Here is a 19671-nt window from a genome sequence, read left to right on the forward strand (position 1 = left end):
GTATAAATACACAAACTAGGGTTATGACCTGGGTCAAGGCATGATGTGAATCGAAAAAGAATCACATAAAAACCATGATAATAAGGAAGTGGATATCCATGACAGATATTTCTGATATAAAATATTGAATGTAGTGTAAAGTTTTATACTGTATTATATAGTAATTTTTATCTGCATTAAAAATTCCAGACATGCATATTCAGTATTCAGACATATAGTGCATATACAGTGGGGATTACTATAAGAAGGTATCACTTTTAAACTCTCATTTTTAATAAAACATTTTTATATTGCTGATTACAAACATGAAGGTTACTAATAAAAAATTAATTTTCATTGACAAAGGTAACACAGACTTCAATCAGTAATGCATAATCATATTGCCATATAACCATATTAGATTAACTTTTTCTTATTCTTTTTCTATTTCTTATAGGGGTTTAGGTGTTATTTTGCCCATCATATTTTTCTTGGTGTTTAGTTCAGGTTTAAGTAGAATAATATAACATTTAGGAGTAAATATACAGAACAGCAGAGCAAAACTGGAGGCTAAAATGGCAAAGATCTCCACAGCTACAGTGAATTTTCCAGGAGAGCTGACATAAGCTGGAATAAAGGTGATCCACACTGCACAGAATATGAGTATACTGAATGTGATGAATTTTGCTTCATTAAAATTATCTGGCAGCTTTCTAGCTAGAAAAGCCAGGACAAAACACAAGAAAGCCAGAACTCCAATATAACCCAGAACTGCCCAGAAACCCGAACCCAAAGAACACTCTAATATGATCTTTTCCTTGTAGTAGTTCATGTTCATGTAGGGAAGTGGAGGAGAAATTGTTAACCAAAGTACACAAATAAGGACCTGTATGAGTGTTAATGCAACTACACTGAGTCTCTGCTGTAGAGGCCCAAACCATTTCATGACATTGCTGCCTGGAAGTGTAGCTCTGAAGGCCATTAACACAACCACTGTTTTCCCCAGAACACAGGAGATAGAGAGAATGAATGTGATTCCAAAAGCTGTGTGACGCAGCATACAGGACCACTCAGAGGGCCGTCCGATGAAAGTAAGTGAACAGAGGAAACACAGAGTGAGTGAGAAGAGCAACAGGAAGCTCAGCTCAGAGTTGTTGGCCCTAACTATAGGAGTGTCCTTTTTTATTATAAATAAAATGCCTACTAATATAGTTAATGCAGCACCGAACAAAGAAAAAAGTACCAGTATAATCCCCATAACCTCTGTAAATGACAGAAACTCTATAACTTTTAACACACATTTATCTCTTTCAGCATTAGACCAATATTCTCCTGGACACTGCTCACAGTTATTTGAATCTGCAAGATAATCATGTTATTATCATTAGGAAGGAATGAGTTCATTTGTTAATGCAATTGTTCAGCAAGTGTATCCTAAATAATGAAAGAAGAAAACAAAATGTACAATCAACAGCTTGTGGTTGAAACTTGGTGATGCTGAAGTTACCTGTCTGGTTACTGATCTCTCCCTCTGCACATGGTATACAGTCGTAACAGCAGACAGGCCTTCCTTTCTGTGCAGCTTTCCTGGTTCCTGGAGGACAGCTTTCACTGCACACAGACCTTGGCTTCTAATATGAACAATATATTTCATTAATATGAATAATTTTTATATAGACTTCAGCAAATACAGTTTGTTAAAGACATACAATGTTTAGGGGAATTAATAATACATTTAATTATAACTAATGTTTCACACATTTTACTTCATTAGATTTTTTCTGACATTTTTATTAAGCCATTAAGCTATACCTATACGATTATTTAGAAGACAATTTTTGTCTCTAAAACAAAGTCCAGCTATGCTATTTAAACAGTGTAGACATATGTACATAACATTTGAAGAACTCGTGGTTTTTGGAGGGGAAAAAAATTAAGTTTCTGGTTTTTAAAAAAATCTAGAATCTTTGGGCCTTAATTATCAAACAATGGGCCTTAATTATCAAGTTAGATGCAAATGGATTCATTCATACATTTTTCATATTGTATTTACAAAAACAAACAAACAAATAAACAGATGATTATTATCAATCTGGAAATTCAGAGAAAAATATTTAAATTGTAAATTGAAAGAAATACATTCTGTGTCTAAATTTACAATTAAGAAGACTACGAATACTAATAATAACACCATACTAACCAGTTAACCTCAATTGATTTGATTAGAATCTAATCATTTAAAATGTCTTTTATATATGGATATTTTCCTAATCACTTTTTATCTCACATACACGAAATTAAATAGTTTATGACCCATATTTAGCATATAGCCAGGATATGTCAACCACATTTATTTTAGTTAATTCTCTTTATTCTGTACAAAACAATTTTTTTTCTTTTAGATGCATTGACATGCAACTTCCCCTGTGTGTCCAAAGTCCAGCTATGCTGACTATTATCTCACTGGATGCATATTATATTGTATATAGCATATTGCACTGGATGTACAATGGCATATAGACCTCTGTAATTCTCACAATATGTTGAAGAAACTTAAAGCTTAGCTTTAAGAAACTAAGAAACTTAGAGCTTAGCTTAGCAAAGCTATAGTTTGTATCATGTGTATATTTACTGTACATATAACTTTACTTAAGGATTATTGAATGAGCCCTAATGTAAATACCTCTCTTTTCTCTCCAGTCCACATGATATCTTTAGCATTTAGGACAAACTGTTGTCCACTTGGCAGCGAGGCATCATAATAACCCACTGCCTTAAACTGCACTTCTCCTTTATACCCTCGTTGCCAGTTCACCACATCGTACTTTGCAGCGGTTGCTCCAGTGCTGTCAAACAAAATCTTTTCTTCTAATTTGGTGGTAAAATTTACCTTTTTTATAGCTTCAACAACCTTCAAAGGTAAAAAAAGGCGAATCGTTATAATATGACAATATAAGTCATGTACACAATCTGCTGTGTTACTCTTTGCTTCTATTACCTGCCATGGTTGTATTGTTTTGTTTGTTTCACAACTGTTTCCTGTGCATCTCATCAGGCTGTGTAGAGCATGTGCCACGGAATAAACTGCATTGTAGACATTTTTTGCGTATCTTAATTCTGATATATCTTCAATGTAGTTTTTAAAAGGGATCATATCTTCATATTTGCTGCAGTTGTTATCAGCTTGAGAAATGTTTCCTTTGGGATTCAAGCATGGGACTGCTGTTTGCCAAAATTTGTTTACAACATAGTCAGCAAAACTACCAATGTTCAGTTTTCCCACATCAAAACCAATGGATCCGGCCAAAATTGTATAACTAGCAGGTGTTACTAGATTTGCTGCAGTAATCCATGCCTCAACACCAATCATCTGATAGCCAGTGACATTCTTCAGAATAAGCTGATCTAGTAGAATTTTCATATCAACATGGGCAAGAAATACAATAATTACTTTGGCGCTACTTTTTTTAATAATATCTGCCACTTTTAAAATATTTGCAGGATTTGTCCGGTCAACCTTCTCTGCATACTCAACACAAATTCCCTCTTCTTTGGCTGCATTCAGAAAAATGGCCATTCCATTGTTGCCATAGTCATTATCACTGTTTACAGCTCCCACCCAAGACCAGCCAAAGTGCTTGACCAAATATGCCAGTGCTTTACTCTGGTAGATGTCACTTGCTATGGTTCTAAAGAAGGAGGGATACTCTTTTCTGTTGCTCAAACATTCACATGTGGCAGCATAACTTATCTGGGGAGAGACAAAAAATAAAATCTGATTGTTTGATGCATCATACAGCAAAGTGTTCACGTTTCCTTTGCTCTTAGTAAGGTATGATAAGATGGTAAGTTATGTTTGTAAGGGATATTTGTATTTTGCAAGTATTAAATGTATTATCAATGAATAATTATTAAAATAATTCATCCTCACCACTGGGATATTAAAAGGACCTGTAGTTTTTGTGAGTGCCACAGTAGGAGAAGAGTCTGATTCGCCGATGATAGCTTGTACAGCTGTTTGTCTAGAACAGACATCACCTGCTGTGTCCATGCCATTCATCAAAGCCATGACTGCTTTCATGCTTAAAAATCTTAAGCCACAATTGTCAAAAATCCTGTAACCAACTGAGACATTTGGGAGCAATTGGTCACTTCTATTGATTTCATCGATTGCAAAAGTCATGGTCTGAGCAAAGCGTAATCCTCTAAGGTTAAAACTACAAAATACATTATGTCATGAGGAAATTCACATGTAATCTATACATAAAATAAAGCACAGAAATACAATGCAGACATTACAGCTTATTTAAAAAAAATATTCATTGTGAAATTGTGTTAATACAACAAACCTATTGCAGGATAAAGGTTGAGGTTTTTCAGTATATGCAAACAACTGCATCTGTGTACCATGCATTGGAAAAATTGCTCCAATTATCACATTTCCATCCTTGGATAGCAGTGGATATGCTGGATTTTCCAGGAAATGGCAATTTTCCCCATTTGCCAGGCTAAAATAAATGATTAATACAATGAACAACATTACAATGTGTGCATAAGGCATTCGCTAGAGCAGTCCTCAAAATATATAATTTTCACGAATTTATAGACATGTTCCAAATTTTCTGGGTATGTCCATTCAGTTTGGATAAATCTGATAGGCAGTAAGCTTTGTGATGTCATTAACAGATAGATTGGTGAACATATCTGATTTCATTCAGTTGATAATCACGCTGTTTTTTTTCTATCAGTGATTCAAGTGTGTAAATGTTGGGCAGGCTGCATGTAATAATAAACTGTGGACATTCTGTTTGTTACTAAGCAGGAGGGACATGATATGATACTCCTTTTGATACTCCTTTATTATTTTTGGTCATTTTTTAGCATCAACCAGACAATAATCGAATAAAGGAAAAGCAATTTAAGACCCTCTATTGTACAATGCTAATATTAAACAAGGTTGCCTATTTATATATTTATTTCTAATTTTTATTATTATTATTTTTATTATTATTTTTATATAATATTGGAAAAATACTAATTTTGGAGAATACAATATTAGTAATTAAATACATTATCCTTTTTGCATGCTACATAAGCTGTCTAAATAATTGATCGTTTTAGACTTACGAATACCAGGTCCAATTGCTATAAGATAAAATCACCTTAGTTACCTTACTGTAATGAAAATGTATGTGCCAATCATTCTTAATGCCATTAAGATAATTGTCCTTTATGGACAGAAATAAGACACAATTCTGTTTTTTATGGTTAGTTTAATAAGTTCTCATGCAAAGCCATGTTGGAAATCCTCCATCTAAATAATTTTTATTTAAATTATTATTAAGTTAATTACATTTAACATTGTGGAGAAACAAACAAACAAAAAAAAAACATTTTAACATTTTTAGCTTACTTAAAGGGATTTAGAAGCCATTTTGCCCATCAAATTTTTCTTGGTGTTTAGTTCAGGTTTAAACAGAATAATATAACATTTAGGAGTAAATATACAGAACAGTAAAGCAAAACTAGATGCTAGAATGGCAAAGATCTCCACAGCTACAGTGAATTTTCCAGGAGAGCTGACATAAGCTGGAATAAAAGTGATCCACACTGCACAGAATATGAGTATACTGAATGTGATGAATTTCGCTTCATTAAAATTATCAGGCAGCTTTCTAGCTAGAAAAGCCAAAACAAAACAGAAGAAAGCCAGAACTCCAATATAACCCAGCACGGCCCAGAATCCTATAGCTGAACCCAAGTTACACTCTAATATAAGCTTTTCCTTGTAGTAGTTCATGTTCATGTAGGGAAAAGGAAGAGAAATTGTTAACCAAAGTATACAAATAAGGACCTGTATAAGAGTTAATGCGACTACACTGAGTCTCTGCTGTAGAGGCCCAAACCATTTCATGACATTGCTGCCTGGAAGTGTAGCTCTGAAGGCCATTAACACCACTACTGTTTTCCCCAGAACACAGGAGATACAGAGTACAAATGTGATTCCAAATGCTGTGTGGCGCAGCATACAGGACCACTCAGAGGGCCGTCCAATGAAAGTAAGTGAACAGAGGAAACACAGAGTCAGTGAGAAGAGCAGCAGGAAGCTCAGCTCAGAGTTGTTGGCCCTAACTATAGGAGTGTCCTTTTTTATTATAAATAAAATGCCTACTAATATAGTTAATGCAGCACCAAACAAAGAAAAAAGTACCAGTATAATCCCCATAACCTCTGTAAATGAGAGAAACTCTATAACCTTTAACACACATTTATCTTTTTCAGCATTAGACCAATATTCTCCTGGACACTGCTCACAGTTATTTGAATCTGCAAAATAATCAAGTTATTCTTATTAGGATGGAATGAGTTCATTTGTTAATGCAATTGTTCAGCAAGTGTATCCTAAATAATAATAAAAGAATACAAAATGTACAATCAGCAGCTTGTGGTTGAAACTTGGTGATGCTGAAGTTACCTGTCTGGTTACTGATCTCTCCCTCTGCACATGGTATACAGTCGTAACAGCAGACAGGCCTTCCTTTCTGTGCAGCTTTCCTGGTTCCTGGAGGACAGCTTTCACTGCACACAGACCTTGGCTTCTAATGGGAACAATATATTATTATTTCTCAAATAAGTATTTTTTCCATAGACTTCAGCAAATACAGCTTGTCTGATGCACACAGTGCATCCAGCTATTAATATTGCAACTTAATAACTTAAAGTTAGCTGTAACAATATGCACATTAAGAAGCTGCATCAACAACACTTAGGGAACGCTTCCGTGTTGTCCACGCTCTGAATCACTTGTGTAATACATCCATGACCAGGAAGCTATTAAAAGCGCATGGAGTGAATCCTGCACTAGCTTCTGTAAGAGAGAAGGAAGCACTACAGCGAATGCCGGCAGTATGGCATAGAGACGCAGTGTCTCGTTCCCTCAAGGAATCAGGGCTACATACGTAACCTGGAGACGTTTCCCTGTCAGGAACTCAAGCTGCATCAGCTGCGAACACAATCTTGACTGTGAGGTACCTGCAGCATGCCTCAGCCAATGGCCCGAAGGAGGGGGCTCGAATAGAGCCTCCAAAACGATGGCCAAGTCCCACGCAGGCACTCTTGGTCGCACCGGTGGCCTCAGCCTCCGGGTGCCACGGAGAAAACGCGTCACTAGCGGGTTTCTGCACAATGACTGCCCCGCCATGGGGGCATGGTGCGCTGAGAACCAAAGGGGCAGTGCAATGTCTCTTGAGTGGCGAACAGGTTTACATGAGCCCTGATCTTTGCCAGATCTACTCCACCACATGAGGGTGGAGCCGCCATTCTCCGGGTCGTTCACTGTTTTGTTTAGGCGGCCCAGGATGTACTCTGCTCTCAAGGAGAGCAGCTTTCGTTGGGCCCACTGGAGGATCTGGCATGCCAGCCTGTACAGGAGGCGGGAGCGCAGACTCATCTGGTAGTTGATGTACAAGACCACCGAGGTGTTGTCCGAACGGATCAACACGTGGTGACCTCTGAGATCTGGTAGGAAATGCTTCAATGCTAGAAGCACAGCCAGCTGATGTGCCAAAGCAGATAGGGCCCTTCCCATAGACTTTGGGCAGAGGGATGAGGGATGCAGCCGTCATAAGCATTAGGCGACGACCAGGAACTCCCAACATGGGGCCCTGAGATGGGAACTTGGGATATCTCCAAACATCTAAGGCACATTGGGCTCGCTACATGACCTTGATAGTACAGAGGGAATTGCCCCTCAGTGAGAACCCATGGGTCCTGATCCACTACTGAAGAAGTTTGATGTGCAGGAGGCCATGTAGAATCACATAGGAAGCTGCTGCAATTAAACCCGAGCAGTCTCTGGAACTGCTTGACAGTGAGTAACAGCCCTTCTTTGATCCTCCAGACGGCCGTAAAGATGGACACAATGTGGGCAGGAAATAGCTGCAAACAAATAACGGTCGAAGAGACCATAGACTGGCCAATGGCGCCCAAGATGTCTCCCACATCCAGCTTTTACATGCAGTGGCTTGACCAGCTGGGGCGTAAGCCTTACCCACCAGCGCCGATGTGCTATACAGGGGCTTGGTGGGCAATGTTGGGGTTTTAAGAAACAATGCAATGCCAAGGGGGAGCTGGCCAGCACCCCATGAGCTCCTCAACCTCCGACTCGCAAGCCACAAAGAGAGGGGGAGTTGAATGCTCTCGTCACATAGAGAAGAAACGGGCAAAAAGCGTGCTTCTGAAGCATGAGAACGAGTGCTGGGCCTGGAAGGAGAGGCAGGAGAAAGGGACAAGCCCGTCTTAAAGCTCTTTGCGAGGTGCATTTGTGAGCCACAGGAACTAGCGTGCCACTCTGCCTCAGCAAGAGCGGGGCCAGAACCGCAAGGAATGGGGGCACCCTCCTCAAAGAGTCTCCACCGGGAGTGTCCGTATGGACTTCTTGGTAGCCTTAATTTCAGACAAATAATTGACCAATAATTTGACATAGAAAACACACAGAGCGCTTTATAAACAAACAGAAGCTAGCGCTGCCTTCAATTCATGCGCTTTTTTATAGCTTCCTGGTCGTAACGTCACCCCACTGGTGATGTTGCGCTTTGCATTGGATGAATTACACACATGATTCAGAGCATGGACAATACTGAAGTGTTCCAAAAGTGTTGTTAACGCAGCTCGAGTTCTCCACCCTTAAATTTTCGAACAAAATAAACTTCGAACAAAATATTTTTGCAAAAAAAATATATATATTTACCAAAAGGTTTTGATTTAAAAGAAAATTCATGCATTTTCAGTTTTACTGAGTTTCTGTTCAAATAATTTTATAAAAGAATAGGATTGGTTAAAAAAATCTTAAAAATTTGATATTCACTTTATTTAAAGATATTGTAAATTCATGGGAAAACATACACAAAAGATAATTGCAAGTTGTTCTGGTTAAGGGCATCTGACAAGTAACATAATAATACATAATTAAACCTTGATTAGTTAAGAATACAATTTTTTAAATGTATGTATAAGAATATATATATATATATATATATATATATATATATATATATATATATATATATATATATATATATATATATATATATATATATACACAGTGAGGAAAATTCAGTATTTGCAAGTTCTCCCACTTAGAAATCATGGAGGGGTCTGAAATTGTCATAGTAGGTGCACTGTGAGAGACATAATCTAAAAAAAAAATCCAGAAATCACAATATATGATTTTTAAACTATTTATTTGTATGATACAGCTGCAAATAAATATTTGAACACCTGTCTTTCTGCTAGAATTCTGACCCTCAAAGACCTGTCAGTCTTCCTTTAAAATGTCCACCTCCACTACATTTATTATCCTAAATTAGATGCACCTGTTTGAGGTCTTTAGCTGCATAAAGACACCTGTCCACCCTATACAATCAGTAAGAATCCAACTACTAACTTGGCTAAGACCAAAGAGCTGTCCAAAGACACTAGAGACAAAATTGTACACCTCCACAAGGCTGGAAAGGGCTACGGGGAAATTGCCAAGCAGCTTGGTGAAAAAAGGTCCACTGTTGGAGCAGTCATTAGAAAATGGAAGAAGCTAAACATTACTGTCAATCTCCCTCGGACTGGGGCTCCATGCAAGAGCTCACCTCGTGGGGTCTTAATGATCCTAAGGAAGGTGAGAAATCAGCCCAGAACTACACGGGAGGAGTTGGTCAATGACCTGAAAAGAGCTGGGACCACCGTTTTCAAGGTTACTGTTGGTAATACAATAAGACGTCATGATTTGAAATCATGCATGGCACGGAAGGTTCCCCTGCTTAAACCAGCACATGTCCAGGCACGTCTTAAGTTTGGCAATGACCATTTGGATGATCCAGAGGAGTCATGGGAGAAAGTCATGTGGTCAGATGAGACCAAAATAGAACTTTTGGGTCATAATTCCACTAAACGAGTTTGGAGGAAGAAGAATGATGAGTACCATCCCAAGAACACCATCCCTACTGTGAAGCATGGGGGTGGTAGCATCATGCTTTGGGGGTGTTTTTCTGCACATGAGACAGGGCGACTGCACTGTATTAAGGAGAGGATGACCGGGGCCATGTATTGCAAGATTTTGGGGAACAACCTCCTTCCCTTAGTTAGAGCATTGAAGATGGGTCGAGGCTGGGTCTTCCAACATGACAATGACCCGAAGCACACAGCCAGGATAAGCAAGGAGTGGCTCTGTAAGAAGCATATCAAGGTTCTGACGTGGCCTAGCCAGTCTCCAGACCTAAACCCAATAGAGAATTTTTTGAGGGAGCTCAAACTCCATGTTTCTCAGCAACAGGCCAGAAACCTGACTGATCTAGAGAAGATCTGTGTGGAGGAGTGGGCCAAAATCCCTTCTGCAGTGTGTGCAAACCTGGTGAAAAACTACAGGAAACGTTTGACCTCTGTAATTGCAAACAAAGGCTACTGTACCAAATATTAACATTGACTTTCTCAGGTGTTCAAATACTTATTTGCAGCTGTATCATACAAATAAATAGCTAAAAAAATCATACATTGTGATTTCTTAATTTTATTTTATTTTTTAGATTATGTCTCTCACAGTGGACATGTACCTACGATGACAATTTCAGACCCCTCAATGATTTTTAAGTGGGAGAACTTGCAAAATAGCAGGGTGTTCAAATACTTATTTTCCTCACTGTATATAGATAGATAGATAGATAGATAGATAGATAGATAGATAGATAGATAGATAGATAGATAGATAGATAGATAGATAGATAGATAGATAGATAGATAGATAGATAGATAGATAGATAACCCTGTCAAGTTCAAATCACTTATTTTATTTCAAATATTAAATAATAAACATTTTTAGACCCACATGTACTGTAGCATATAGGCAGGTTACTGTATACTAAGATTAGTATAACTGAAAAAGAAATACTAAACAAAATAAATATTTTTTTTACTTTTAGGATTATTGAATGAGGCCTAATGTAAATACCTCTCTTTTTTCTCCAGTCCACATGATATTTTCAGCATTTAGGACAAACTGTTGTCCACTTGGCAAAGAAGCATCATAATATCCTACTGCTTTAAACTGCACTTCTCCTTTGAACCCTGGTTGCCAGTTCACCACGTCGTACTTTGCAGCGGTTGCTCCAGTGATGTCAAACAAAATCTTTTCTTCTAATTTGGTGGTAAAATTAACCTTTTTAAGAGCATCAGCAACCTACATAGGTGAGAGAAAACAAGAATTAATAGTATGACAATTTAAGTCATGTACAAAATCTGCTGTGCTTCTATTACCTGCCATGGTTGTATTGTTATGTTTGTTTCACAACTGTTTCCTGTGCATCTCATCAGGCTGTGTAGAGCATGTGCCACAGAATAAACTGCATTATATAAGTTTTTTGCATATCTTAATTCTGATATATCCTCATTATAATTTTTAAAAGGGATCATATCTTCATATTTGCTGCAGTTGTTATCAGTTTGAGAAATGTTTCCTTTTGAATTCAAGCATGGGACTGCTGTTTGCCAAAATTCATTTACAACATAGTCAGCAAAACTACCAATGTTCAGTTTTCCCACATCAAAACCAATGGATCCGGCCAAAATTTTATAACTAGCAGGTGTTACTAGATTTGCTGCAGTAATCCATGCCTCAACACCAATCATCTGGAAGCCAGTAACATTCTTCAGAATAAGCTGATCTATTAGAACGTTCATATCAAAGTGGGCAAGAAATACAATAATTACTTTGGCGGTGCTTTTCTTAATAATTTCTGCCACTTTTAAAATATTTGCAGTATTTGTCCGGTCAACCTTCTCTGCATACTCAACACAAATTCCCTCTTCTTTGGCTGCATTCAGAAAAATGGCCATTCCATTGTTGCCATAGTCATTATCACTGTTTACAGCTCCCACCCAAGACCAGCCAAAGTGCTTGACCAAATATGCCAGTGCTTTACTCTGGTAGATGTCACTTGCTATGGTTCTAAAGAAGGAGGGATACTCTTTTCTGTTGCTCAAACATTCACATGTGGCAGCATAACTTATCTGGGGAGAGACAAAAAAAAAACAGCTTTTCTTGATGAACTATATGGCAGTGATTGCATGTCATGTTTCTTAGCATGGGAAGCACTATTTAATTGCATCAAACTAGAAAAAAAAAAAATTCTATATACACATTATATATAGTCTGTGGAAGCAAAGTTTATGTGTTATATAATTAATAATTAAAAAAATATACTCAATCATAGCAGCTAATAGAAATGTCAATAAATAATCATTAAAATTTTTCATTCTTACCACTGGGATATTAAAAGGTCCTGTAGTTTTGGAAAGTGCGACAGTAGAAGAAGAGTCTGATTCCCCTATGATGGCTTGTACAACTGTTTGTCCAGAGCATGCATCATTTGTTTTTAAGTCCACACCATTCATTAAAGCCATGGCTGCTCTCATGCTCAACAACCTTGTGCCACAGTTGTCATAAATCCTGTAACCAAGTGAGATATTTGGAAGCAATTGGTTGCTTCTGTTGATTTCATCGATTGCAAAAGTCATCGTCTGAGCCAGTCGTAATCCTCTAAGGTTAAAACTATAAAAATAAAATATGCATTATATCATAAGAAAATTAAATGAAAACTTTCTTTAAAAAATGTTAATTGTGTCCACTGCAACAAACCTATTGCAGGATAATGGTTGAGGTTTTTCAGTATATGTAAATGATTGCATCTGTACACCATGCATTGGAAAGATTCCTCCAATTATCACATTTCCATCCTTAGTTAGCAGAGGATAAGCTAGGTTTTCCAGAATATGGCAATTTTCTCCATTTGTCAGGCTAAAATAAAAAATAAGTGCAATGGATAACATTACAATGTGTGCCTAATTCATTTGCACCTGCAGTCTTTAACATGTATGTTTCACATATTTATAGGTATGCTCCAATTCTTCTGGGTATGTCAATTTAGTTTGGACAAATCAGAGAGTTGGTAAGCTTTGTGATGTCATTAACAGATAGGATGGTACAACTATCTTTATTATTATCTTTATAACTGACTTTATTCAATTGATAACAACCCCAATTCTTAAAAACAAACCCACTGTAAAATGTAATAAAAAACAGAATGCAATGATTGGCAAAAGCCAAACTAAAGCAACAAAGGCAAATACAATCTAAAATCTATACAATCAAGACAAATTTAAAGACAGGAAACAAAGTATAGACAAAGAATAAGGATGGGTGCTGCAAGCAAGATTGTGATATATATATATATATATATATATACAGATTCAGCAGATACTTCAAGCTGTCAAAGAGGCCTAGGAGTGATATCTGTCCCCCCACTAGTCAATGATATATGAAAGTATTGTACAAATACTACAGTTCTAATAATTACTAATAATAGTAATTATAAAAAAATTCAATTATTTGCAAATGTTATAAATCCATGTTATTCAAAATATAACATAAAAAAAAACATATAAATGTTTAAACTGAGGCTTTAAAGTGTTATTTAAATTAAACAGTTGGAAAAGCATATTGCACCTACTTAGGTTAATTGACAACAGGTCAGTAGGAGTACAATTAGTGTGTGGAAGCGGGGGCGTGGCCGGGGGGGGGTTGAAACTGGTTGGCGCTTCACTGTTCGTTTTCCTGAACCCACACTGGTGCCGAAACCTTGGAAGGAAAAGAGGGTATGCCGCCATGGAGTTGTCGCCGCTGGGTGAGCTGGTAAAGGTGCTCGTCGAGCTCCAGCAGAGCCAACACCAAGCCCTCCTTCAAGTGTGAGCTAAGCAGGAACAGCGGTTCAATGAGCTGATCCATTGCCAGGAGGAGGGCTGGAAGGTGGTCCAAAGCATGCCGGGACAACGAGAAGGTCCCGCCGCCGCGCCAACGCCTGTGGCAACTGTACTGCTCAACAAGATAGGGCTGTAGGATGAATGCCGAGGCTGCTGGAGCTGTTCAAGTGCATGGCCACTGCCGGAACATTGCCAGATTCGGAGCAAGCGCTCCGGAGCGTCCTTCCTAGAGAGGCTCAGCTCGCCGCACAGCAACTGCCGGCCGATCGCATGCTGGAGTACCGTGCCCTGAAGCAGGCAATCCTCCAGTGAGTAAGACAATGTTTCCGCTCCCTTATGCTCCGTGAAGTTGGTCGACCGTTCGCATTCACTCAGCCATTCCACGACTAATGCCAGAAATGGCTGCTGGATTAGGAACAGAGTGGCGGACTTACCTGAAGGGGACAAGCACACAGAGAGTGCTTCTTGAACAAACAGAAGCTGGTGTTGGCTCCACCGCATGCGGGTTTTATGCTGCCTGGTCGTGACTTCACCGGCAGGGTTACTTCTCTCCGTTGGCCATATTACACACATGATTCAGAGCATGGACAACGTGGATGCATTCCCAAAGCATTGAGCCCAATTTCCTAAAAGGGAACTGGGGTGCAGTCAGCGTTCCAATTCATTTCGAAAGGTGTTCAGTAGGAAGGAGATCAGAGCTCTCTAGCAGGCCACTCATTATCCTCTTCAAAGCATGTAAACCATATCTTCAAGGAACACACTTTGTGCAGTACTTTTGGAAAATAGTATATATATATATATATATATATATATATATATATATATATATATATATATATATATATATATATATATATATATATATATATATATATATATATTCATATATATTCCACATTCCTCTCTTTAAGGCCATACCTACCCATCACCTTCTCATCACCTCTGTTCCCTTCACCAACATGCCCATTAAAGTCTGCCCCAATCACCAATCGTTCTTTCCTAGGTACACCATCTATCACTTCATCTAATTAACTCCAGAATCTTTCCTTCTCCTCCATCTCACAGCCAACTTGTGGAGCATAAGCACTGATGACATTTGTCATCATCCCTTCACCTTCCAGCTTCACGTTCATCACCCTATCAGAAACTCTCTTCACCTCCACTACACTCTTACTGTACTCTTCCTTCAGAATGACCCCTACACCATTTCTCTTTCCATCCACACAATGATAGAACAGTTTGAACCCACCTCTGTTCCTGGCCTTACTCCCTTTCCACTTGGTCTCCTGAACACACAACATATCTACCTTTCTCCTCTCCATCTAATTAGCTATCTCTCTCCCTTTACCTGTCATAGTACCAACATTTAAATTACCAAACCGAACCTCCACTCTCCTCCACTGCTCCTTTTCCTGCCGTCTCCATGGACCCAGCAGGGATTCACAATGCTCAGGGTCTTCTTTTCGAATTGGAAACACAGGGGCAGCAGATTCAACACTACAAGGCTATGTTAACTGACCTAGTTACCGTAGTCAGGCTGCTAAGTGACTGTCTTTTACAAGTTTCTGTATCTGACCTTACAGTACCTAGACTCCACCTTGGGCTCCTGCCAGGCTCTACCCAAGCATACATCTCAGTATAAAACTGCCACCAAAACCTTAGGAACCCTGGCCTCCTCTTCTTCATCTCTTCAGTCACCATAGGAAGCCTCTCCAGCTGCACCTATTCTCATCTTGCCAGTTTCCTCTCATCCTCTGACATCCCTGGCCGTTTTTCCATAACCCTATTATTGATCTACAGGCACCATTTCTGACTTGGGGGCCACCTGATTGACCCTGAGTCCCTCCCAGGCTGCTCCCAAGAATCCAGACACCATTGACCTCTTCCCTGCCCCCCTAACCAATCAACCTTCCGCTGGACAGCCAAGGCGAACGTGGCATTCGTGGAACTAAAATGCCAATTTACCTCAGCTCCATTCTAAATATAACAGACCCAAATTTGAATTTTGTGGTGGAGTTATATGCTTTCAATGTTGGGGTGGGGGCTGTGCTGTCCCAAAGAGGGGCTTTACAACAAGCTACACCCATATGCCTTCCTCACACAAAAGCTCACCCCTAACAAGATGAACTATGGAATAGGGGACCAGAAGCTAGTTGTGGAGAGGCAGCGCCCAGCATCTTTTTTAGGTCTTCACAGACCATAATAACTTGGAGTATCTTCAGCAGGCAAGAAGTAAGATGGTCTCTCTTCTTTGACGGGTTCTAATTCACCCTCACATATTGTCTTAGGTCCAAAAGCCCAATGGTTTTTAAACGTTATTCTAAAATTAATCCTTTATTTATTCCTAGTATAAATTGTATGTATTAATATTATTATTAATATAAAATTATTCATATTAAATATCCTTCAATACTGATTATAAACATTCTTGTAATTGTTATATTTTTTTTCATAGACATGAAAAGACAGTTATTAAATTTTATAAGTTTATTCAGTACTCATCCATATCCAAATTATTTGTGATTACATTTAATTTACATCTAAACATTACTAAGTTGATGATATTTGAAATAATGTGTCTCAAAGTAACATCAGCAAAATAATGAACAGATTAAAGCAATAAACTTTATAGGGATTTAGAAGCCATTTTGCCCATCATATTTTTCTTTGTGTTTAGTTCAGGTTTAAACAGAATAATATAACATTTAGGAGTAAATATACAGAACAGCAGAGCAAAACTGGAGGCCAAAATGGCAAAGATCTCCACAGCTACAGTGAATTTTCCAGGAGAGCTGACATAAGATGAAATAAAGGTGATCCAAACTGCACAGAATATGAGTATACTGAATGTGATGAATTTCGCTTCATTAAAATTATCAGGCAGCTTTCTAGCTAGAAAAGCCAAAACAAAACAAAAGAAAGCCAGAACTCCAATATAACCCAGAACTGCCCAGAAACCTATAGCTGAGCCCAAGTTACATTCTAATATGATCTTTTCCTTGTAGTAGTTCATGTTCTTGTAGGGGAAAGGAGGAGAAATTGTTAACCAAAGCACACAAATAAGAACCTGTATGAGAGTGAATGCAACTACACTGAGTCTCTGCTGTAGAGGCCCAAACCATTTCATGACATTGCTGCCTGGAAGTGTAGCTCTGAAGGCAATTAACACAACCACTGTTTTCCCCAGAACACAGGAGATACAGAGTACAAATGTGATCCCAAAAGCTGTGTGGCGCAACATACAGGACCACTCAGAGGGCCGTCCAATGAAAGTAAGTGAACAGAGGAAACACAGAGTCAGTGAGAAGAGCAGCAGGAAGCTCAGCTCAGAGTTGTTAGCCTTAACAATTGGAGTGTCCTTTTCTTTTACAAATAAAACAGCTACTAACACAGTCAATGAAGCTCCAAATAAAGAAAAGAGTATTATTATTATACTAATGAGCTCTGTAAATGAAAGAAACTCAACAACTTTTAACACACATTTATCTCTATTTGCATTAGACCAAAAGTCTCCTGGACACTGCACACAGTTATTGGAATCTGCAAAATAATCAAGGTTATTATAATAAGGAAGGAATTAACTTATGATATTATTTAGTAATACCAGTTTTCAAAAAGTGTATCCTAAATAATAATATGATGATACTGAAGTTACCTGTGTGGTTACTGATCTCTCCCTCTGCACATGGTATACAGTCATAACAGCAGACAGGCCTTCCTTTCTGTGCAGCTTTCCTGGTTCCTGGAGGACAGCTTTCACTACACACAGACCTTGGCTTCTATTGTGAACAATATATTATGACTAAAACATTTACGCTTTTTTAATTTGTTCCATTTGTTAGAATCATGAAATTCTTAACCCATTGTTTGTTGACTACTGAAATCCAAGAAGTTTTTTGTCATTGTATATTTTACATTGAAACACTACACAAATGTATTTTTTGGACCGTAATTTCCGGACTATTAAGCGCACCCAAATATAAGCCGCACCCACTGAATTTTACAAAGATTTTTATTTTGAACATAAATAAGCCGCACCTGTCTATAATGTATGCATACATTGAAACTTATGCACTTTACACAGGCTTTAATGAAAGACAGTGTCTGTTACACGGCTTGTATCAAAACAGTAGTCTACCAAGAAAGTAATTGTTCACTGTCTTCCTTCCTTTCACAACAATTTCTCTTGGAGTTTCTCTTTTGGCATCGTCGTGCGTTTAAAAATCACCACCGGTGAATCTTTTCTCCCGATGCTGTGCAGCTCAGAACACAGGTGAAGTGTGTGTTTTCATGCCCGGTTGTTTTCAGGGAGACGAATGATTCACATTTCCTGTAGACAGTCCGAGTGAGCGACAGGTCAAACGTCAGAGGAACATCATCCATATTTATGATGTGGTGCGGCCCGATTCAGTGGGAGCGCATCTGATTTAATATAAAGAGTTCATTGGTTCACCTGAATCCGTTCGGCAATTTCATTGGTCTAATGTTATGGGGCTCAGCTTTTTGGCGGCATGAAGCTTGTGAAACCGGAAAAAACCCAGGAAAAATCCATAAATTAGCCGCTTCATTGTTTAAGCCGCGGGGTTCAAAGCGTTGGAAAAAAGTAGTGACTAATAGTCCATAAAATACGGTATTTATTTATATTCATTGTGAAAGTTTAAATGTATATAAAACAATATGTTTATATTTAAATATCGATTAAATGTTTCAAATTTGATAAACAGCTTATCAATTTATTAAATTATAGAGAGATCTCCACTTCTCCACTGAACCCTCGTTGCCAGTTCAACACATCATACTTCGCAGCTGTTGCCCCAGTGCGGTCAAACCAAATCTGTTCTCCTGCTTTAGTGGAAAATTCACCTTTTCCAATGGCTCCAGACAGAACATTATAACTGTCAGGGTGCGAGCGGAACAGAAGGCGGAAGCCGGAGTACAGCTCGCTTGAGTTTTAATGCAAGTGTGGGGGAGAGAGAGAGATACGAGCACACATGCACAGACGCGCATACGTGCACACACACACACACACACACACAAACACACAAGCACACGGCAGTCCTACGGTTGAGAGAGTCTGAGGTGCGCTAGCTGACCCGAGATGCACGGGGAGGTGAAGCGCAGCCAGTATGGGATTGTGGAGTCCGGATGGAACGGACAAGTGGAGTCCTGTATGACAACCGGACCGTGAAAACATGCAGCACAGAAAGTCTAACATAAACAATAACGAACGGGGAGTGAATGTGAGTGAGGGGTTTATGTAGGAGCGGGGTGGCGTGATGATAAGCTTCAGGTGTGCTTCGTTAAACCACGAGCTTCAGAGAGAGTGGAGGCATGAGTGATGATGAGCTCCAGGTGTGCGTGGTTAAACCTGGAGCTCTAGGGAGAGCGGCGGCATAGAGAGCCACCAAAGGGGGCGTGGCAGGTGGATCCCTGATAATAACTTGCTGGTGTTACAAATTTAGAAGTAGAAATCCATGCTTCAACACCAATCATCTGGTAGCCAGTGACATTCTTTAGGATCAGCTGTTCTATAAAAATGCTCACTTCAAAAACAGGAAGAAATACTATAATTACTTTAGCTGTGCCTTTCTGAATAATGTCAACCACATTAAAGATTTTGGCAGGATTTGCCCGATCAAACTTCTCTGTGTACTCAACACATATTCCCTCCTCTTTGGCTGCATTCAGAAAAATAGTGATTCCACTGTTTCCATAATCATTATCACTGTGCACAGCTCCTACCCAAGACCAGCCAAAGTGCTTGACCATATATGCCAATGCTCTACTCTGGTAGTAGTCACTCGCTATGGTCCTAAAGAAATATGGGTACTCCTTTCTATTACTTAAACATTCACATGTGGCAGAATAACTTTTCTGAGGACAGAATGA

At 38.7% G+C, this 19671-nt stretch overlaps 1 protein-coding gene and 1 pseudogene across 2 annotated transcripts; both read right to left on the minus strand.

Annotated features, from left to right (window-relative positions):
* Positions 1-430: 430 nt before the first annotated feature.
* On the minus strand, positions 431-17507 carry LOC310732672 (extracellular calcium-sensing receptor-like; the record flags this gene model as incomplete). Its single annotated transcript, XM_083553289.1, has 12 exons — positions 17438-17507; positions 12662-12820; positions 12286-12574; positions 11281-12033; positions 10976-11203; positions 6455-6578; positions 5400-6306; positions 3911-4196; positions 2978-3730; positions 2663-2890; positions 1487-1610; positions 431-1338 (listed from the first exon to the last, which is right to left on the minus strand). The coding sequence occupies exons 2-12, from the start codon at positions 12724-12726 to the stop codon at positions 431-433; spliced, it is 4665 nt and encodes a 1554-aa protein (XP_083409415.1). The 5' UTR covers positions 12727-12820; positions 17438-17507.
* LOC310732673 (vomeronasal type-2 receptor 26-like) lies at positions 16409-19551 on the minus strand (annotated as a pseudogene). Its single transcript has 3 exons — positions 19357-19551; positions 18876-18948; positions 16409-17145 (listed from the first exon to the last, which is right to left on the minus strand). The product of its transcript is annotated as a vomeronasal type-2 receptor 26-like (transcript).
* Positions 19552-19671: the final 120 nt, after the last annotated feature.

The sequence above is a fragment of the Silurus aristotelis genome, assembly GCF_946808225.1.
Source record: "Silurus aristotelis genome assembly, chromosome: 10".
Lineage (NCBI taxonomy): Eukaryota > Metazoa > Chordata > Actinopteri > Siluriformes > Siluridae > Silurus > Silurus aristotelis.